This window comes from Rissa tridactyla, chromosome 19 (assembly GCF_028500815.1).
Source record: "Rissa tridactyla isolate bRisTri1 chromosome 19, bRisTri1.patW.cur.20221130, whole genome shotgun sequence".
Taxonomy (NCBI): Eukaryota; Metazoa; Chordata; class Aves; order Charadriiformes; family Laridae; genus Rissa; species Rissa tridactyla.
In genome coordinates, this window is record NC_071484.1 from 2,325,067 (window position 1) to 2,347,514 (window position 22,448).

At 52.7% G+C, this 22,448-nt stretch overlaps 2 protein-coding genes across 3 annotated transcripts in view; one reads left to right on the forward strand and one right to left on the reverse strand.

Annotated features, from left to right (window-relative positions):
• Positions 1-11,494, forward strand: part of WNT3 (Wnt family member 3) — a 52,245-nt gene extending 40,751 nt beyond the window's left edge. The window contains exons 3-4 of the mRNA XM_054224430.1: positions 8,724-8,989; positions 11,015-11,494. Of these exons, the coding sequence (XP_054080405.1) occupies positions 8,724-8,989; positions 11,015-11,494 (746 nt within the window). The remainder of the gene's footprint in view (positions 1-8,723; positions 8,990-11,014) is intronic.
• A 4,233-nt stretch (positions 11,495-15,727) lies between these two features.
• Positions 15,728-22,448, reverse strand: part of NSF (N-ethylmaleimide sensitive factor, vesicle fusing ATPase) — an 85,305-nt gene continuing 78,584 nt past the window's right edge. The window contains exons 20-21 of one of the 2 annotated variants that reach the window (XM_054224536.1): positions 17,858-17,913; positions 15,728-17,248 (exon numbers count right to left, since the gene is read on the reverse strand). In XM_054224536.1, the coding sequence (XP_054080511.1) occupies positions 17,230-17,248; positions 17,858-17,913 (75 nt within the window). In that variant the 3' untranslated portion in view covers positions 15,728-17,229. Of the gene's footprint in view, positions 17,448-17,857; positions 17,914-22,448 lie in introns of both variants that reach the window. The other variant, XM_054224537.1, reaches the window with a different exon arrangement.

The window sequence follows — 22,448 nt, forward strand, 5'->3', positions numbered from 1 at the left end:
GGGTCAAAGTGTGATTCTCTGCAGAAATCAAAGGGTTGTACAGTCATACTGAAGTGCTAATAGGGACCATGAGATTCAGTTCCCCTCTGTGCTGCCAGGATGTGTTTTGGGGTAATTTTTGTTGTATTTACTATCAAATAAGTTGTCACCAAGGGTTGCCGCGCTATAACTTGCTGCCCAATAAAAGCAGGTCCTAAACTTCAGCACTTACAAGATAAGAAAGTTTTAATTTTTCCTAAAAACTGTCATAAAACATCATAAAAATTTTAAACACGTTTTGAAAGAGCTGTTACAGCATTCAGGCACATGAAAATCTCTCACCACCATTCCTGTCAGCGTGAAAGCACTTAAAAATTGGATTTGAACCATCCTCCCCGTAATGAGCGAACTGAACTTTGAATTTGCAAAGAGTATTTTAAGATTCTTTTGGCTGCGGGGACTAGAGCACAACCTCATGTGCGGACATGCCTCAACATTTCCGCGCGCTCCAAGCTGACAAAGTAAAATATCACCCGTAGCTCTGAAACCCGCCTGACAGATGGAGAAAAATTATTGAGCACATTTGTTATACAGCTTTCCTGACCAAACCCTGACGCACCAACAGTCTCCTAGACAGCGCTGACAGGCAATTAGCTTGAAAAATGTATTTATTCGGGTGTCTCGCTAACCTGTAAGTAGAACAGTTAAAAATAAACAGCATCATCTGCGAATAACGATACATCAAAGTCCAACCCATTGGATTGTGGTTATTATTTACATTTTTTAAATGTGCTAATGTCTTTTCACTGCTGCCTTGAAAGTGAACGAGCGGAGACGGGATGGGACTCATTTCATCCGGGAGCGGCACCAGGAAAGCCTTTGCGATTCCCGGAGCTGGCAGCATGAGTAGTGGCGGAGAAAAACGTCACCTTTTCAGCCACTGCTCTCTCAGCTGGAGGAAGAGATAACGTTGGCAATTAAACAGCTTTTGTCCTGCCCTGAGAGATCTCCTTAGCTGTGATGAACCTGGGGACCAGCACAGCTCGTCACTGACAAGGGTGGGATAGGGTTGCCGGACTCTTCCGTTGCCTTCAAGCATCGCTTTCTCCCAGGCTGTTGTCCCGTCTATCCCTGGATGCAGCAAGAACAGAAACCAAGAGTTTTGAGCCCATAACTTGGAACTGAGACCTGCGATCCGTGATTTTTTACAGATCGCGGGTGTTTCATCCGAATGAGCCCTAAGCAGGGGCCGTGTTCTCTTCTTGTTGACTTCCAGGACGCCGGGAGGGATGTAACCCCACAAACTAAGAATCATTAATTAACAGCAAGACTGAGGCGAAGACGACAACCACCACTGCTGTTTGCACTGTGCATTAGGCCAAGAGGCATTAAATACTAAGCCCAAAATAGCCAGTATTTAAGCTACGGTAACTACCTGGATGAACTCACCGCTAAGTATCAAAGAGCAACATTTAGCTTAATCTCATCTACTGCTCCCTTAGGTAGATTGACGCTATTTTGGAAAAAATACTTCAAAGGCGTAGCTCTCACAACAATGGGATGGAAAATCATTTCTAATACAGCCTGAACAGAAATTGAGGATAATTTCATTTTAAAGGCACTGCAAAAAAATGCTAATCATGAAGCAACCATTCAAGGAGAGCTTAGTCCGAAGAGCAATGTGCTGTGGGAAAACGACGGAGCCGTTGGGGGGTGGTTTGGCTGCGCAGACCCTCCTGTGGCACACAGGTTCGAGCCATTTTCGGATGCTCCTTCTGGGCACATCATCCAGGCTTCCAGCGTTGGTGGCAGCGCGGGAGCACAGGGCATCCCCCATGGAAACAGCCCCAGGGATTCCTGCCCTTCCCACGGCCTCCCGTCACGTCCCCATCTCACTTCTCTTCCCAGCTTCACCCTACGACTCCGATCTCTCCTTTCGCAGTCCCTCAGAATCACAGAATCACAGAACGCGTTGGGTTGGAAGGGACCTCTAAAGGCCATCTAGTCCAACCCCCTGCAGTGAGCAAGGACATCTTCAACTAGATCAGGTCGCTCAGAGCCACATCCAGCCTGGCCTTGAATGTCTCCAGGGATGGGGCCTCCACCCCCTCTCTGGGCAGCCTGGGCCAGTGTCTCACCGCCCTCAGTGGAAAGAACTTCTTCCTAATGGCTGATCTAACCCTGCCCTGCTCTAGTTTAAACCCTTCCCCCTCGTCCCATGGCTCCCCTCCCTGCTCCAGAGTCCCTCCCCAGCTTTCCTGGAGCCCCTTTAGGGACTGGAAGGGGCTCCAAGGTCTCCCCGGAGCCTTCTCTTCTCCAGGCTGAACCCCCCCAGCTCTCTCAGCCTGTCCTCACAGCAGACGGGCTCCAGCCCTCGGATCATCTTCGTGGCCTCCTCTGGCCTCGCTCCAACAGGTCCATGTCACGAGATCTTGCCTGGCTTTGAATCCGCAGCAAAGCAATAAACAGTAAATACAGCACGGCGAAACTCCCATTCGGGGCCGCTGAACGCCCACCCTGGCTACGGCCTCGGCCGGCCCCGTTTCCTCCCACGTCTCCCACTCGAAACTCAAGACTCGTGAGGCTTTTGCCGTAGAACGCGTGGCAGCCATAGCTGGCGAGGCTTCGGTTTCCAAGGGCCACCGATCACCTCCCTGCCAGTTCTCTTTTGTGCGTGTCTTATTTTCTAACCTGGGCTGTAAAAAAAAAAAAACAACAAAAAAACCCACAACCAAAAAAACCCAAATAACCAACCCCAGCACGTGGGGTAAGATCATGTTTTTACAAGCAAATTCTCCGAGATGATTTATACTGCAGGTGTGCAGTCTGGGACAAGGAGGGAAGAAGGAAGAAAAACCCGCTTTCCCCCCTCTCTCTTCTCCCTCCCTCTTCTTTTTAAAATAAGGTCAGTTTTTATTAAAAGACAATCTCTCTCCCAGCCAAGTCCTGCTCCAGAGCCAAGGGTGAGCCAACAGCCGGGGGACTTGCTGCCACGCTGGGAGGGCGAGCCGTTGCCATTCTCCGGGTTAGTGATAAAGTCTGTGATTTTGGTTAAAGCGCAGAGCCCAGAAAGAGCTGGGTGTGAGCGCATGAGGCAGGAAGACCCCACAGGCATCTGGAGACCGACTTCTGGGATGGAGAAGAGGGACTGAGCCGCAGGCAGGACGGGATCTGCGGGAGTGAGTTTGGCAGGAGCCTCGGCGAGTTCATACATTTCATCGAGTCACAGAATCACAGAATGGTTTGGGTGGGAAGGGACCTTCAAGCCCACCCAGTGGCACCCCCTGCCCTGGGCAGGGACACCTCCCACCAGCCCAGGTTGCTCCAAGCCCCGTCCAACCTGGCCTTGAACCCCTCCAGGGATGGGACAGCCACAGCTTCTCTGGGCAACCTGGGCCAGGGGCTCACCACCCTCTTTTCATCTCGGGTGCCAGGAGAACAGCTCTTCCCCCATGGCCACCCGTTCCTCCCTCTCCTTCTCCAGGAAGATGCCACCGGTTCTCCGTGAGGATCCTCCTTGGCGCCGGTGGGGCTCAGGCCTCTCGGCGGCAGCGCCGGGGTGGCATGGCGCCGTGCACGGCTGCGGGGAGCGTGACGGCGGCGGGGCCAGGTGCAGAAAAGGCAGCTGGGCCCGGGCTGCCTTCGGGGGTCCTTGTGTGCTCGGCTAAGCCCCTGACACGAGCTGTGAAAAGGCAGACCCGCACCAAGATAACCCATGGCTTTTCTCAGCCATGACACTCGCAGTCATTTGCATCTAAACAGGGGTGTGTGGGATCAGGGGCCGTCTTGATATAAACTCAACAGCTTAAAGGGAGGGGGAGGGAAAGGAGAGAGGGAGAGAGAAAAATAAGCTTATACCGATGAGAAAGAGCTAAGCTTCCTCCCCTACTGTGAGGCAGGGCGAGCGATACCATCCCAGCGCCGCAGTCGTTTCAAATCGCTGCAGCATTCACACGCCCTTTAGCCATTCTGATCCGGTGGCGGGGGGCTGGGGAGAGCCATCAATAGGGATTTCCCAGCCGGGCTGGCGGGATTGGAGGGTGACGGCAGGACAGGGGAACATTGCCCCGTTGCTACGAGGTGCTCCTGGGGAATGCCAGTGCTCTGTGCCGTGGGTACGCTGGCCGGCGGAAACATTCTGCATTATGCTGGTAATACAGTGTGACACCGCGGGAACAATGGCAAATTGAGTGTCCCAGCAGGTAACGGGCCCGGCTGGGAGACAGTCGCAGTGGTGCACTGTCAAGGCGGCTCTAATCCTCCCTCACCAGCCCCTCCCCTGGTTCTGGGAACGCTGCTCCCGCATTTCATCTCTGGGAAATTCTCCCGGCTCCTCGCCCAGACCCAGGGGAGAATTTCAAGGCCAGGCGTTTGTGTGCGCGGCTCGCTCCCCACCCCCGGCCCCGGCGTCGCGGGGAGAGCCCCCGGCCGGGCGGAGGCGGGGGGTGCCGGGGGCCAGCGGGGCGCAGCCCCCCCGGGCCGGCGAGCATCACCCCTCCGCGCGGCCGCGGCGGCCCCGGCTGGGCTCCCATCCCAGCATCCCCACTCTGCGCAGGGACCTACGACACCTGCCGCCACTCTCCATCCCCTGCCCATCGCTTTTGCACCCCGCACCCCCAGGGGGGAAAGCGAAGGGACGTCAGCGGCTCGTGTCCTCCCCCTCTGCCCCCCGAGCTGTCCTGGTCCGAGGCCAGAAGGGCTCGCTGGCTCCTCTAATCTCATCTGCTTTAGATCACAGGCCACCCAAATAGCCTTTGTCAGGCTGAAACACTCCAGTTGGAGCAGTCACCTCCAACCTGCGGCCCACGGCCCCCAGTGCTCCCCATATAGGCGGTTGGTGATAGGTATCGAAGGAAAACCTCGGCAGGTAGAGGCTGGATCTCTGCCGGCGTGTCAGAGGTGGGAAGGGCAAGGAGGGAAGCATTTGACTTAAAAGCAAGCGGAATGAACAGCGCGGTCCCACCGGCGAAGACGGGACTGAGCAGCCCTGGTTCAGGATCACGTTTGGCATCCAGATCCCAGTTCCCCCCGCTGCAGCAGAGCAGAGATGTGTGTTTCCGCGGCTGGCACATACCCACCAGCTGCCCCTTGGATCGCCTGCAGGGGGGGAAATTCACTCAGTTTGAGATGCCTGATTTTGGGAAGCTGGACCCCACCTCTGCAGAGAAGAGCGGGCCAAGGAGCAAGACCTGGTGCAGCGAGGACCTCCCTGGGCACGAGGCAAGAGCAGATGAGGGATGCACAGGGCAGCTGAGAAGACGGTTCGTGGCTCCTGCTCTGGAAGGAGGGGATGGTCTCCAGGGTCATCGTTGGTCCGAGCCAGCAGAAAATCTTGGCTTTGTCCTACAACCACTGACGATTGTCCTGATTGTTTGGTCGACGAGGCAGCTGGGAACACCTCCTGCAGTGAAGCCAGGCCACCGTCCACCAGCGATGGCACCACAGACACCACAGCCCCCGACTACCTTCAGCACCCCCCCGTCTCCTGCCGTGAGGCTGGATTGACTCCAACATCTACTCTGGATTTAGAGACCTAGAGTCTCCATCTTTATAAGACGGCACGTAGGGTTAAAGCACTCCAGGGTCGTCCACCAGGGGCTGTGCTTATGCGGACTGTGGCTGACTGGGAAGCACGGTTCAATGTCCCCTCTGTACAAGAGGGACATTGAGGTGCTGGAGCATGGCCAGAGGAGAGCTACCAGGCTGGTGAGGGGTCTGGAGACCAGGGCATATGAGGAGAGGCTGAGGGAGCTGGGCATGTTTAGCTTGGAGAAGAGGAGGCTGAGGGGAGACCTCATTGCCCTCTACAACTCCCTGAAAGGAGGGTGGAGAGAGGTGGGTGTTGGCCTCTTCTCTCAAGTAAATAATGACAGGACCAGAGGAAATGGTCTGAAGCTGCAGCAGGGGAGGTTTAGGTTAGATATTAGGAGGAATTAATTTACTGAAAGAGTGGTCAGGCACTGGACCAGCCTGCCCAGGGCGGTGGTGGAGTCACCATCCCTAGAGGTGTTTAAGAAGCGTCTAGATGTGGCACTTCAGGGCATGCTCTAGTGGCAGAGATTGTAGGTTGTTTGTTTGTGGGGTTTTTTGGTGGGGTTTTTTTTGGGTGTTTTGGCTTTTTTTGGTTTTGGTGTGTGTATGGTTGGACTCGATGATCTCAAAGATCCTTTCCAACCATGAAGATTCTATGATTCTATGATTCAACCAAAAGGCGTCCCCAAGGATAAAGCTGACTGAGATATTGACTGTGCTTGAAAAAGCCTGTATTTGGTACAGCGTTATTGAAGTCAACGGCCAAACTCCCGTTGATTTCAAAATGAGTAAAAATAGTACAACGCTGAGGTAAAAAAATTCAAAACAAACCAAAACACAACAAAACAAACAAACAAAAAAAAGCCCAACCAGCCAACCAAGCAAGCAAAAAAAAAATCAAGAAAGACTTAAAAACATCCCAAGCAGAGCTCCGTAGCTGAGCAGCTGGGTCGCCACTGCAAGAACCCAGACACCAAGTCCAGGGACCGAAGTTCCCATCACTGAGCTGAGCAGGGAACCACCCTGGGGACTTGCCAGTCTGTGTCCTAACGCGGGAGATCTCCCTGAGCCGTCCTGAGCTGCGGCGGGACGTGCTCTCCTGCAGCCCCCGTCAGTCCTCAGCTGGAAGGGAGCGTTTGCGTCCATTCATCCTCTGGAGAGAGGAATCAAGCCCAGGAGCAGATGCAGAGACGGGCAGCCAGGCTGCTGAGTGTTAACGGACAACATTTTATGGAAAGAATTAACAAATATGGCTCTTTGCACACAGTAAAACGGAAGTCTTGCTCTCTGCAAGCACCATGAAGTGAATACAGGGGCCATTAAAAGCTACTTGAAGATGGAAGCCAATGTGAGCACAGGAGCAAAGGATACGAATTGGCTGGGCTTTAGTCTGGTTGAAAATTCAAAGCAGTCAGCCACAGTCCTGCCGGAAGAGCCACCAGAGAGAGCGCCAGCAAAACGAGCAGCTGAGTTCAGAGCATGTCACAGCTTCTACAATGGCCTCCTGAAGAGTAACCTACCCAGATTTGCAACGCAAGAAATACCCTTACAATCTGACAGTCTGCTGTCCACTTACGGACAGAGCACAAGACTCCCAAAACCATGACATTGAACTCACAGGCCCCACGGCAGGAAAATGCCACCATGCGAAGTGGACAAGGTCATCTCCTTTTGCATCCTCAAAAGCTAGGTCTAGGTCTTCTCGGTCATCTAGGTCTTCTCACAGCGCTGCTATTCAGCGCTTCTAATATCTCCGACGTTTCCTCTGGATGTAGTAGGCCAAGAAAATCTGTCTTGGTGGCTCCATGCCAGCGGCTGCCCTGGGTGTGCTATTCAGAACTGCCCCACGGTGCCATCTCATGGGTGCGCTTCAATGCTGGGCTTCGGTCATTTCCATCCAGAACAACCCACCCCGAGTAAGATGTTCTTTGTGTTTACGGCAACCACCGCTGAGCAAGGAAGGGCCACGACAATGCTCCGGCAGAGGGTACGGCAGTGTGCAAGGCTGCTGGAGAGGTTTTGGTTCATGATGAAGAATGGCAGCTCCCTGGCTTCGGGCACTCGAGGTGAGCTGGGAGGCTGAAGGCACAGTTCTGGTCTGGCTTCCCACCCTCCTGCTTGGTCTCGTTGTCCTTCTCAGACCCAGGTGACTATAACATCCAGCCAATGTAAACATCTTTATGGCTCCTGGTGGCTTCCCCATACCCACGTGCATTTTGGCTGCTGCTGTCCAAAGTGCAGGTCAGGGCCCCACGGAATAACCAGGGAAGGCAAGGGCCAAGGCCCTGCCACGGTCACAGGTGGAAGAGGTGATGTTCAGAGATGCTCCAGTTCAACAAACCCATTGCACCTTCATCTGCATGCGGATCTTCTGTTTTGTCCCCACCTCCTGGCCAGGTGTCTTTGTTCTGATGAAACATTTTTTCTCGCTTAGCACGGAGGATCCGCAGCTGCTCCGGTTCCCAGCTCCGAGTCCACCCAGGCATCCTGGGCAATTTATTTCACCCTTTCTTCAGCATTCAACGCTTTCAGGACTTTCTCCAGCTTTGCTCCTTTGGGCCTGCTGAAGTTCTTTCAGAGCAGCTGTGGAGCACACCAACACCCACAGAGTCAGGGAGGCTCGAGTCTCGTCTGCTGTGATTTCCTCCAGGATTGTTCAGTAATTAAGGAGCAACTTCAAGGTTATCTTCACACCCTCGGCTGGTTTTACTCCACTGCTGCAAAGTCACACGTTGGTTAGTCTAGATGCAGTTAAGGGTCATTATGAGCTCTTAGGCTTCGTTCTGCCATTGTCTGCCCTGTATCATCTGAACAGGAGCTTCTCCATCTCCCCTCGGACTAACTCTGGGCATGGAGTCCCGCTCTGGGTTTCCAGACCAGGAATTACTCCAGTAACTCTCTCCTGAGGCCCCTCAAGCTCTTACTGATGTTTTGTCCAGCCATCGACACCCGTGTGGGACCAAATCCCGCACCTGTTGTATTTGGGGGAAATGCTTGTGACACCCAGAGCTGGGGTCACAAATCTCTCCCACCTACTCCTGCCTGCTTCTAGAGGTGGTGCCAGCAGCACCCAATTCAGAAAACGTTTATTAAAAAATTAATAAAATAACTTTCTGCTTGTTCATGAGATTTAGATGATGCTGAAGGAGGTTGGGAAGGAAAACAAAAGTGTGGCGTTGACTGATAATCCCATGGACTCTGTTTATTCCCAGCCACGCGAGAGTCCGCCTTTGTCCATGCCATCGCCTCGGCAGGGGTGGCCTTCGCCGTGACGCGCTCCTGTGCTGAGGGCACGTCCACGATCTGCGGCTGTGACTCCCACCACAAAGGACCTCCAGGAGATGGCTGGAAATGGGGGGGATGCAGCGAGGATGCCGACTTCGGCGTGCTGGTGTCCCGGGAATTCGCAGATGCCCGAGAGAACCGGCCGGACGCCCGCTCGGCCATGAACAGACACAACAACGAGGCCGGCAGGACGGTGAGTGGCCAGCGGGTCCAGAGCTGGTTGTCCATGCCAGCATGCATGGCCCAATTTGGCTCCTCCTGATGAAAATCAACCACAACAATCCCAGGCAGGAGCTTTCTAGGATTATTTTCCTGGGCACAGCATTTCCTCTGTCTCCAAACCGATGGGTGGGGATTAAGAAGAGCTAAAACACGCCTTGCTTCCGGAGCAAACGTAGAATCAGAGAATCACAGAATGGTCAGGGTGGGAAGGGCCCTCTGGAGATCATCCCCTCCAACCCCCGGCCAGAGCAGGGTCACCCAGAGCAGGTGGCACAGGAACGCGGCCAGGCGGGGTTGGAATGTCTCCAGAGACGGAGACTCCCCCACCTCTCTGGGCAGCCTGTGCCAGGGCTCTGCCACCCTCACAGGGAATGTTCTTCCTCATGTTAAGATGGAATTTCCCATGTTCCAGTTTGTGTCCATTGCCCCTTGTCCTGTCGCTGGGCACCACTGAGAAGAGCCTGGCCCCATCCTCTTGCCACCAGCCCTGTAGCTCTTGCTGAGCATTGATGAGATCCCCTCTCGGTCTGCTCTTCTCCAGCTGAACAGCCCCAGGTCCCTCAGCCTTTCCCCAGTACAGAGATGCTCCGTCCCCTCAGCATCTCCGTAGTCTCCACTGTCCCCTCTCCAGCAGTTCCCTGTCCTTGAACCAGGGAGCCCAGCACTGGCCCCAGAGCTCCAGCCATGGCCTCCCCAGGGCAGAGCAGAGGGGGAGGATGAACCTCCCTCCACCTGCAGCCACGCTCTTTTGAATGCCCCCCAGGATGCCATTGGCCTTCTTGGCCACAAGGGCCCATTGCTGGCTTGTGGGCAACTTGTTGCCCACCAGGACTTCCAGGTCCCTCTCTGTAGAGCTGCTCTCCGGCAGGTCAGCCCCCAAGCTGTACCAGTGCAGGGGGTTATTCCTCCCCAGGTGCACAACCTCACACTTGCCCTTTTTGAACTTCATGAGGTTCCTCTGGGCCCAGCTCTCCAGCCTGTCCAGGTCTCGCTGAATGGCAGCAGAACCTTCTGGTGCGTCACCCAACCCTCCCAGTTTTGTGTCATCAGCAAATTTGCCTTGATCTCCCAAGGCAGCGCGTAGAAACCCAACTCAACGGCCCAAGACCTCAGGTCAACAGCGAAGAGGACTTTCCTCCCACGCTGCTCCTTCCTGCATGTTCCCCACTATAGCATTGTCCCACCTGGGGATTCGTTGGATTAGATGATGGCTGTCTGTACCCTCCAACCAAAATATTCTGTTCTCTTCTCGCTGTCCACAGGTCCCTGGGCCACCACCTGCTGTAGTTCATGTGCAAACCCAGCGCGCTTTAACCACGTTACCTTTCAAACAGTGCTTGAAGCAAACACTAGATATGGCTTTTCCGTGCCACCGTGGGCACAGGTGGAAGGGTAGAAGCTTGAACCTCTAACTTGTGTTAATGACTGACAGCTTCCTGTAAAAAAAGAAACACCAAACTAGTAATTTTAACAAAACCCAGTGATTATTTTGCTCCACACAGAGGAGGTTTCTGGGGAAGAGAGAACATCCTGTCCTGAGATTCACAATTTCATTTACCTCCTAGTGCGAACTGTCAGACTTGGGGCATAAAACGAAGGGTTGGTAGCAAAGCTGGGACACAGGGGTCGGTCTACATCCACGTGTGTCCGAGACATTCTCAACCCTCAACTTCTCTGGGCTCTGACTGTCCACACAGACACAACAGGGAGGACCCCACTGAAAGGATCGGACCTTGGGATTAGATTGGATTGGACTGGATGGGATTGGATAGATGATTAGAGCAGATGCCCATCTCACCATGCTTCTCTGGTGCGTCATCTCTGTCTGGAGATGCTTCTGCCACACACCCAAGGTCTCATGCACCACCCAGGCCTACGCTTTCCAGACCAAGCTCAGATCAGGTGTTTAGACCCAGGTAGCAAAGGCAGGTGATTGAAAGCAAATGCCGGGCACCGTAAGCTTCTGCTGACCACCTTGTTTTCTCTCCCTGGACAGACCATCCTGGATCACATGCACCTGAAGTGCAAGTGCCACGGTCTCTCGGGAAGCTGCGAGGTCAAGACCTGCTGGTGGGCCCAGCCTGATTTCCGGGCGATCGGTGACTACCTGAAGGATAAATATGACAGCGCCTCCGAGATGGTGGTCGAAAAGCACCGAGAATCTCGGGGATGGGTAGAAACTCTTAGGGCCAAGTACGCTCTTTTCAAGCCGCCGACGGAGCGGGATCTGGTCTACTATGAGAACTCCCCCAATTTTTGCGAGCCCAACCCAGAGACGGGCTCCTTTGGGACGAGGGACAGAACGTGCAATGTCACCTCCCACGGGATCGACGGCTGCGACCTGCTGTGCTGCGGTCGTGGCCACAACACCAGGACTGAGAAAAGGAAGGAGAAGTGTCACTGCATCTTCCACTGGTGCTGCTACGTCAGCTGCCAGGAGTGCATACGCGTCTACGATGTCCACACCTGCAAGTAAACGTCGGTAGGTCTCCAACTGATGGGAGGCTGCTCCAGAGCAGGGCCAAGGGGTCCATCAACCCTGCGAGCAGCTCCCCCATGGTGGCCTCACGCTTCAGAGGATGGCATTAAAACAATCCCAGAGCCCTTGGTCAGGGCAGACACCCTCCCACCAGCGCTGCAGGGAAAGTTCTCGGCATCTCACCCACGCAAGGCTCACCCAGGTCCAAGGCTCAACCTGGAGCTGCAGACATGTTACATCCCCAATTTGCTGACTTCTCTGGGGCTGTCTGGCACGGTGATTGTCTGTGAGAAGCAGACGGACAGCAGACGTCCCAGCGAGGCTCAGCCACACCAGTCCGTGTGCTGCTCACAGCCTGCAGAGAGCTTCCAGCTCTGTCCTCCTCCGGAGGCCTGGCCCACATAGATGCCAATATGGGGGGTTCAGGTGGAAATGAATTTTACACAGCGAAATCTGAGCAAATATGGGCTCCCCTGCCTGCTGGCACGGCCATCCTGGTCTCAGCAGATGTGGTGAGGAGGAGGAAAGGAGCCAGGCTCCTTCCTTCCTGCTCCGAGGAGGTGACATTGGAGAAACAAACCTGTTCGAGCAGGTGAACAGAGCCCTTCAGCCAGTCCCGCCTTCCACCGCCCCTTTGCCCTCTCTGCTCCCCACAGCCCCGAATCATCTCAAACGATCCCCCTGAGGAGGGCGGTGGGAAACCGGAGCCCAGAGCTGACCCTCTGGCGTTTGGCCCAGGGTGGGAGCAGAGGGCATGCAGTGAAGCTGCCACCTCTCGCACGGGGACATATCGCCGCTCCAGCAGCTTCCTCGCCGTGTAGCCGCCCAGGGGAGATTTTTGAGGACCTGGGCAGATCCACCCAGTTGATTCACCTACCTACTAAGCATTCCCTAATATGACTTTATGTCCCAGGGCGAGTTCAGAGCATCTCCCTGGGGACAGGGCACCCACCAGGGTGCTGAGCATCCAGCTCTGAGCATCAGTAACGGACGGGGCGACAGAAGCCATGGCAAGAAGAAATTTCTGTCCGAGCTTTCTCGCCAAGGCAGAGACAGACTTGCTCAAACCACTGCAGAGAATCATAGAATGGTCGAGGTTGGAAGGGATCTTTAAGATCATCAAGTCCAACCATCAACCCAACACTGCCCAAACCCCCACTGACCCATGTCCCTCAGCACCACGTCTGCCCGGCTTTTAGATACCTCCAGGGATGGCGATTCCACCCCTTCCCTGGGCAGCCTGTTCATCCAGCAAAAGAAAGGCAAGGGCAGATGGGGAAGGGAGACCTTGATCCGACAGCACAACCCCAGGCAGACCCTTTCCTTCCCACAGGGTTTCTTGAGTTACCAGAAATTCATTCCTGAGTGTCCACATCAAGCACCGAAGCTCCGTACCGTTAGCAGGGCTTTGGCTCCAGGTGTGACCACACACATCCCACGCCCCATCTCGGTGCAGAAGAATCAGCGCTCGCCCCTCCGTCTGCTCCCCAGGCCACATCCCCCTCCCTTGGCCACATCCCCCTCACTTTGGGCTTACGTTTTCACGGTGTATTGACCCTTGACATTAAAACAGTAAGTATTATCTCTGTCCTGGTGGGCGCCTCCACAAACGGTGAGGACCAATAACCACGTTCCAATACCACTTCTCCCGCGTCAGCGATTCAACACAGAAATACGCCTACACCATTAAAGCTGTGTCTTCTGCTCCACTCCCTCCTTTGTCCCTGGCAAAGAGCAGCACACGGTCCCGCCAAGAGCAATAGAACGGGAGAGCGGGGCCCTGTCACTCGAGCCTGAAAAGAACCAGAGCAAGGCCGTCCGTCCCTCCCCTGCAGAGCTGGACGAGCAGCTCCCGGCGTCGCGCAGCCCCAGCAGCGGCAAATTCCCAAAAGGAAAAAAGCACAGGAGTGCGCCACGAAACCTCCCCGGCGCAGAAATCAGCCGTCTTGTGATACGCGTTCTATTTAAAAGCATATATTAAATTCTGTGTCTGGCCAGACTCCAAGTACCTGACTTCAAACAAAAAAAAAAAAAAAAAAAAAAAAAATCCCTCGTTTGTTTGTTTGGTTTTTTTTAATCAAGAAAAGGTATTTAATATTAAATAGAACATTTATTGCCTTGTAATTATTTTACTGTAGCCAGGTATTCTAGCACTGAATGGAAGATCTCTTTCCATCAATCTGCTGTATCCAAAGTTTTGTATAAAGTTGTAGAGGTCGATTTTTTTTTATTTTATATTCAGAAAATTTCTCTTTTTATAAGCATTATTTATTATACAATGTATATACTTGAGTTAACTAAGATTATATATTATATAAATATATATATTTGGAGAAAAATATATTTCAACTTGCATTTTTTTCTTGTGGTACATCATTAAAGAGAAGGTAAAAAAACCAAAAACACGCACTTGCCTCCGAAGGTCCTTTATGTCCTGCTTGAACGACGTCTTCGGGAGCGGTGCTTCGGCATCTGGCTGCTTACGCGCAGTGATGCTCATACAGATGCAATTCGATGACGGTAAAACGCGGCAAATCCAGGAGATTTTACAGCTGAATGCTAGGATTTTTATTTATAGCGTGCCGTGGCACAGCGCGCGTACAACAGGAGATCACCAGAGGCTTCGGCCTTCACGTCCTCCCCCCACCGACGTCCTTGCGGGCTGTCACTGAACCGCCTTTTGACGGTCTGGACAGACCAAGATCCAAATTTTCTCCTATAAAAACATCTTCTCCTGTCCATGGTTAATTTTCTGGGCGTTTCTGCAACATCCCCCGTACATTAATGATGTTTTTTAGTGCAGACAATTTTCCAGAGCGCTGGCCTCAAACAGACCTATCTGAAGGGTAATAAGTAAATAAATAAAATTCTATATTCCTACACCGATCCCCAATTTAAGGACGAAACAATTAATTTGACTCTTGCAGAGCGCTGCCTGAGACACCGTGCTTCTCGTGCAGGAAGGATGCCCAGCTCCGTCCCAGGGCACCGCGTTGCAGCCAGCATCCCTCTGCCAGGGCCATCTCCTGCTGGACGGCAGCAGCGGTGCCTCCCACGTCACCCAAACACCAACGATGGGCTGCTAACGAACCCCACGGCCGACAAGTCCAGCCTCAAGGAGCGTTTTGAGCTTAATGGCTTTATGAGTGAAGCCATCCCTACGCCTGCCCATCACCCCATCCACCACACTGCGTCCCCTCAAAACCCATCCCAACACTTTGAAATGATGGGGAGGGACTCTGGATCAGGGAGGGGAGCCATGGGACGAGGGGGAAGGGTTTTACACTGGAAGAGGGGAGATTGGGATGAGATATTGGGAAGAAATTCTCTGCTGTGAGGGTGGTGAGCCCCTGGCCCAGGCTGCCCAGAGAAGCTGTGGCTGCCCCATCCCTGGAGGGGTTCAAGGCCAGGTTGGACGGGGCTTGGAGCAACCTGGGCTGGTGGGAGGTGTCCCTGCCCAGGGCCGGGGGTGGCACTGGGTGGGCTTTAAGGTCCCTTCCCACCCAAACCATTCCACGATTCTGTGATTTTCTGGATGTTTTAGTATTCTTCTCTAGAGGTTATTTTTAAACCATTTACCAAATGCATTCGTAATCTGGTGGTCTTTTAGGTCCCTTCCAACCCAAACCATTCTGTGATTCTATGAAATACATTCGGCTTCAGTTAACACCGCAATTTTAGAGAAAGCTGAAGAAAAAAGCAGCAACAGGGTAAGGAAGGGGATGGAGAATTTGGCCCTTACTGTTTAAAGCAACGTAGTTTTCACCATAAAGCCACTCCGGCCCGGGCAGTGTGTCACAGAAAAGGCGGTGGGAAGGCGCTGCCAGGAGTCATTCTCTTCTGGCACCTGCAGGGAACACCTTGGAGGGAGATCCAGGAGGAGGCTGGAAGGGGTGGGATGTCACACGCAACACTCTGCCCTGGTTTTCCCTTCAAGTGCCATACCCCTGACACACACAGACAGGTAGACCTCTGGGGCCTCTTCAGCACTGCAAAGTCCAGAAAACTCTAGGCTGGGCTGCACCAGAGGTTCTCCTCAGTCAGCTACCTGCGGGCGAGCTCTCCAGGCTGGGGACAGACTGAATCCATCCACGCGTCAGTACCATCCGAGCATCCCCCCCACCACCGGCAGCCTGGGAACAGCTTTGCTGCCTCCATGCCCCGCACCGGCTCTCCACGCACACACACAGCCCTGCTCCACCACCACCAGAGACGCAGATGGCTCCCAGGTCATCACAAGTAGTTGTGCTTTTTATTGAATCCATTGAATGTGCAATTAAACCAGATATTTATTCATCAATATAGTTCTGGACAAAGACACGATAAGGTTTACATCATCTGCTCTGAAATATAAGTTAACGTGTGCTGCTGTCACGTGGACTAGCAGAGGAAAGAAAGGAACAAATAAATTCACAAGATCGTACACAAAATGAGAGGGAATAATAACCACCGGGACTCGCAATGTCGTCACGACACAACAGCACTGTCAAAGGAAAAGAAACCAGAGAGGAGTGACTGAAATGCTCCGCCTGCTGTAGGTACGCACCAAGGACCACAGCACCTCCACCTTCGGGCCCGGCAGAAGGGGAAGCACCCTCTCGGCCTGGGAACGCGGCGTTGGGCACGAGCTGCTAGCCCTTCGCAGCGAGTCTGGTCAAGTTTAGGAAGCGACACTGACTAAGATCTCATAAATGGCTTTGATTTCATGCCCCACGAAACTGAGGTATGTGCCATGAACCTTATTAAACGTGTGGAGCCAGAGAACCAGCGGGGAGTCGCCTCACGCAGCCATCGTCGACAGCACCTCCTTGACGCCAGGTGACTCTTGGGGAAGGACCAACATAGTAAAGTTTGATACATTCCTTTATTTCAGTGCAAAAACACGGCAACACGCATCTCGTGCACCCGCAGAGCCTGGCTTCCTCGCTTGCCTCTAAGGAGGAATTTCAACCTTTGGTAACGTGGCAGGAAAATGGGATATAACGAGGCTGGCTAATGCCCAAGCTGCCATCTACATCGCACACGTGCCGGAATCGGCATCCCTAAAACTGCTGTCGAATTAACAACAAGCTCTGATGCCTCGAACACTGGATTTGGAAGTTTCCTCTACTCTGATCAACACAATTCCTTGCCTTCGCCCAGTCCCTAATGCCACTATCCAGTCTCTCTCATCAGGCCACAAAACACCCGGGTGTAAAAGGAAGCAGGAATTAGCATCGGGGCGATTCTGGAGCTGAATTATTGTGTCTTTAGGGGATCAGCCTGGCTCAATGCTCAGTGAGGCACAGGATGACAGAACACGAAAGCATTCATCAGGTCAGGATAACGCAGAGCAGTGCTTTAATATACCTTCACCACAGACCGGCAGGTTTTTATTAGAAATCAGGATTTCTTTCCTATCGTAGCAACGGGATGCTGGACACAAGTGAGCGTTAGCGTCAGAACTTACAGGACATTTCCCCCCATGCTAAAATCAAATGAGAACGCAGCCTCGCCTGCACAGAGACAGAAGCACAGTGTTCTAGAAGACACTTCCACACGACATCAGTATATTGAAGACGAAGAATAAAGATACTGTATTGCACTAAACATGCAGATTCCACATTGGGTTCTTGGAAACAGGGGAGCGTTTCACTTTGTCCAGTGTGTTGAACACGGAAGAGTAAAGATCCCAGTGTACGTTCTCCGGGTTGGTCACTGTTCCAGCTGTAGATCTTGCACTTGGTCCACCTTCAGTCTAGGGTAGGAACTCTTGCAAAAGAAGCCAAATCCATCAAGAAAGCATGCACACGTACGAAAGCATCAAGCACACACTGGAACCCACTCACAGGTAGCCAGGAGAGACACTGGGGGGAGCTGCCCCAGCACAGGTACTGCCCTACGTGTATTAGAAAGTCATTTTCTAGGAGATGCCACTCTCCAGACTGGGCTCAACTACTCCCTGTGACACCTACAGGGGAAAGAGTAGGACATCCTTCTCTCAGACAGGAGAAATACAAGAAATCGAAGTTCCAGATTTTAGATAAAACAGCTGGATTTAAACTCCAGCAGAATCTCTTTGGACTTACTTTAGTTCAAGCAAGCTAAGCCGTGGCCCCGTAGCTCATTTAGATTTTAAAGTCTCAGGCAAATTAAGAAAAGCAGAGAATTCAGGCATGCGGGTGCTCGAAAAGTCTTCAGGACCTCCCCCCTCCCAAAACAAGTGGCGTATGGCTGTGAGGAGAACCCGTCTGATACACCATTCTGGAAACGGCGGAGGGGCCAACCATGAGACCAGGTACTGCAGTTTCTCCTCAAAGGGATGCTTGTTTCTGAGGAGAAGGGAATTTTGAACAACGCTTTAAAATTAGAAGTACTTACGTTCCTTCTTCTCTCAGAAGAGCCAAGAATTTTTTCACCCGATACTCAGGGTCCATCTAAACACCAAACAAAAGAGATCGCCGTTAACGTGACACAATCTGCCGAGGAGCCCACCAGGAAAACGACGCCACAAAGACAACGGGGGCGGCGCGTGGGTGCTTGCTTTGCCCTTGCATTGGCCTGGCCAGAGGTCACCCTGCCTGTCCAGAAGCTCTGCAGCTAAATAGCACCAATCCAGCGCTGCACCAAGAGAAAAAGCTAATTAGCACAAGCTCCATGTGCTCTCAGAGCCGCGATATGAGCCAGACTGGAAACACGCACAAGCATTTCTATCAGGTGCTTCTGTTTTCGTGGCGATCTGCACACTGGCTTCCTCCCACGCTCAGTGCTCACCTGGCTCTCCCTGTCTGCTTCCCTCTGCCCCTTCCCAGAGCTGGGGCAGCAAAGCAAACAGTCAGGAGCAGAAGGGACCGAAGATGTGCCCAGTGTTCCTCTGTCCTCCTTACTCCTTGCAGCTCCAGCAGCGGAGGAGAGGAGCCGCGTGCGGTGGGCTGGCACAGCAGGGAACGCTGGATCACAGCACCAGCCTTCCGGGACTTGCAGTACCCACATACAGTCACAGAACGTGTTGGGTTGGAAAGGAACTCTAAAGGCCATCTCGTCCAACCCCCTGCAGTGAGCAGGGACATCTTCAACTAGATCAGGTCGCTCAGAGCCTCATCCAGCCTGGCCTTGAATGTCTCCAGGGATGGGGCCTCCACGCCCTCTCTGGGCAACCTGGGCCAGTGTCTCACCACCCTCAGTGGAAAGAACTTCTTCCTAATGGCTGATCTAACCCTGCCCTGCTCTAGTTTAAACCATTGCCCCTCGGCCTATCGCTACCTGCCCTTGCAAACAGCCCCTCCCCAGCTCTCCTGTAGGCCCCCTTCAGGGACTGGAAGGGGCTCTAAGGTCTCCCTGGGGCCTTCTCTTCTCCAGGCTGAACCCCCCCAGCTCTCTCAGCCTGTCCTCACAGCAGAGGGGCTCCAGCTCTCTGACCATCTTCGTGGCCTCCTCTGGCCCCACTCCAACAGGTCCATGTCCTTGTGCTGAGGGCTCCAGAGCTGGACACAGTACTCCAGGTGGGGTCTCACCAGAGCAGAGTAGAGGGGGAGAATCACCTTTCTGGATCTGCTGGCCACGGTTCTTTTGATGGAGCCCGAGGATGCGATTGGCCTTCTGGGCTGCAAGCGCACATTGTTGGCTCATGTCCAGCTTTTCATCCACCAGTACCCCCAAGTCACTTGTGGTATGGCTCCATCAACCAGGAACAGCCCCTTGGGATCAGCCCTGCCTCTTCCCCCACAATGAGAGAGCACCAACAGGGAAGCGGGAGGAAGGGCCGCCAAGGAGACAGACACCGGCTGCCATCAGAAGACACGACGTACAACTGCATCAGTTCTGTGCGTTGATGCACTGGCTTGTTGACCCTCTCTAACGTGAAAGACTAGGCAAATTGCCATTACTACACCAAGACACAGCACATTAGGACTATAAACTTTTGGAAATTGGAGAGCATTGGTTCTCAAAGTACCTCTATGTTGTATCATAACAATTCATTTGGCCTAGAAACTCCAACTTCTGCTCATTCTGTAATCTTCATCAACACCTCTTTGTGTTGATGAAGACTATTTGCTGCCGAAAATACAGTGGGTTCACCCTGCAAACGTTCAGTAAAAGGTACTATGGAGTTGACTGGTTCTAAGATTCCCAGCTCTGTCACCCACTTGCAGCCAAGTGCTCTACCAAAACATAAAACTAGGACTTGTCCTTGGAGGGGGGAGCAGATTTTCAGCATGTGCCCTGGCCTCCCACCGAAGGGGCCGCACAAGGGCTCTTAGAACTCCTCCACCACATTTTATATTCCTAAAGGAAAATTTCCACCAATTCTCGCTGCAAAGAAGCCACCTATTTAAAAGCAGGGCCACCGCAACCAAGGGCAACACAAATATCTTCAGAAACAGCTTGGAAGAAAATAAATCCTAAACCAACAGCAGTTTTACCAGTGATGCAGACAGGGAAGAAACACACAACGACAATTTCTGCTTTGTGTTAAGAAAAGCCTAAAAACGTATCACTTCCTGTCACTTTGAAATACGGCAGCGAGGCCGACGTCCCAATACCAACTCCTGAATTATTGTCAGATCAGAAAAATAAACGCAACAAAACAGGATGAGTTAGAAGAACTCACTGCGGACCACGGAGCGCTCAAGTTGGGGTTTTAACACACAAAGGAATACTGGCAATGGTCGGGATCCCAGAAGAAAAGAAAGGCTTCCCCACCACCTAGAGCGGTGTTTGAGACGTGTAATACCTGGGTGCTAAGAGAGGGACTGTTGTGCCACGTAACTGGAGACCAGAAAGATGGTGTCTGTGGTATCCCTCCAGCCTGAATCCTCTCCACAGTCTCTCCCAGTCAACACTTGGCACCACGGGAAAAGCCCATCTGTCACTGTCTCAGTTCTCCTGCTTCCACACGTAGATGTGGCACTTACGGGCGTGACTTCGTGGTGGGCTCGGCAGCGTTGGGTTTATGGTTGGACGCGATGATCTTAAGGGTCTGTTCCAACCTAAATGATTCTATGACTCTATCAGAAAGGCTGAGGACAATTGGGATAGGAGTACACGCACATGGGCCACGCACCCTGAACACTGATTACTTCCAAGTCCCCTTTCTCTGAGGGGATCCACAGGTGGAATCCACACTACGAGACTCTCACCTGGCAAAGGGTCTCAGATCCTGTTGAAGCAGGAGGTTGGACTAGATGACACCTAGAGGTACGTTGTGACCTCATTTCCTAAGACAACTCAACCACCTCTCTTCCTATACTCCTGGATGTTTCCAGAATGGCTAGTACTTGATAAAGGTGTGAGCACAACTCCAGGTGGCCACACAAAGTGGCATTTACAGGTAAGCACAGACTAAATAACTGGGACAACACAATGGACTGAAAACTGGTTAAAGTGCTGGGCTCAAAAAGTTGTGCTCAGTGGCACGAAGTCCAGTTGGAGGCCAGTCACTAGCGGTATGCGCCAGATGGTGTCCAGATGGGAGCCAACAGTGCACCCTCAGCAAGTTTGCGGATGACAAAGAATTGGGAGGTTGTTTCATGCACTTGATGATGGTGCTGTCATTCAGAGAGACCTCAGCTGGATGGAGATAGCGACCGACACAAATCCCATGCAGTTCAACAAAGGGAAATGCAAAGTCTTCCACCTAGGCAGGGATAAACCCAGGCACCAGTACAAGCCAGGAGAAAACTGGCGGGAAAGTGACTTTGCAGAAAAGGACCTGAGGGTCCCGGAGGACAAGTTGAACGTGAACCAGCAACAGGCCCTTGCAACAAAGATGGCCAACAGCATCCTGGGCTTTGTTAGGAGGAGCGTTCCTACCAGATTGAGGGGGATGATTCTTCCCCTCTTCTCAGTGACACCACAGCTGGAGGACAGTCTCCAGTTCAGGGCTCCCCAGTACAAGAGAGACAGTGGGTACCAGAGAGAGTCCGGCAAAGGGTCACAAGGATGATTAAATGTCTTGAGTATCTGTCACACAAAGAGAGGCTGTGAGAGCCTTTGTTTAGTCTGGAGTGGAGAAGACTCAGAACTGGGGAGGGAAAGGTGACTCTTCCCAGTGTGTGTAAATACCTGATGGGAAGGAGCAAAGAAGAAGGAAGAGACACTCTTCTGAGTGGTGCCCGTTGGCAGGGCAGAAGGTCACAGGCACAAACTGAAACGTAGTTCCATGTAAACAGAAGAGAAAGCTTTTCATTGCAAAGGTGATCACACACCACTAGGGACTGCCCATGGAGGTGATGGGAGTCTCCACCCTCGGAGGTATTCAAGGCCCAACCGGACACGGCCCTGAGCAACTTGTTCTAGTAGATCGTGCTTGGTCAGAGCAGGGGGTTGGACTAGAAAAAGATGAAAAAAACGCTATGGGTGCAATCAGCAGAACGTATCTGTTCAGTACCTTCCTGCTCTCCGTACCATTCACCCAAAAAGAAGGTGGTCACCAACAGTTTACCCTAGAGAACCAGATACCACCTGTACGGTGAGCTAGATGAAGCGCTCACTGCAAGTCCTAGACAGGAGGTTCAAAAGTAGCTGAAACCTCAAGTTATATGGAGAGCCAAAGCAAACCCAGGAACCACAGCTGCCAGGGCCAAGTTTAAGCAAAAAGAATTACCAGTAGAAGCTTCGGACAGCCCATGCAAGAAAGGCGGTTGAGGAAAAGGACAAAATGCATTCGATCTTTGACCATGAGTAGAAAAGTGCATCTGAAAGGGATCCCTGGCCTTCTCAGATAAGACAAACAGCATTTTTGTAGATACTGGCAGTGAAGACGTCTACTTCTGAAAGGACTTCTTCAGAGGAGTAACTCAAGTAGCAGCCCACCAAGTCCTCAAATTTGACTTCTCATCTATGGTCCAAACTCACAGATAGATTCTCCACGAGAAAGCTAGAAGAGTGGGGCAAACGAACTGCCAAGAAGTGACAACAGTCACTTGATGACAACAGTCCAAAATCCAACCTTCATCCATTCCTGTCGGAG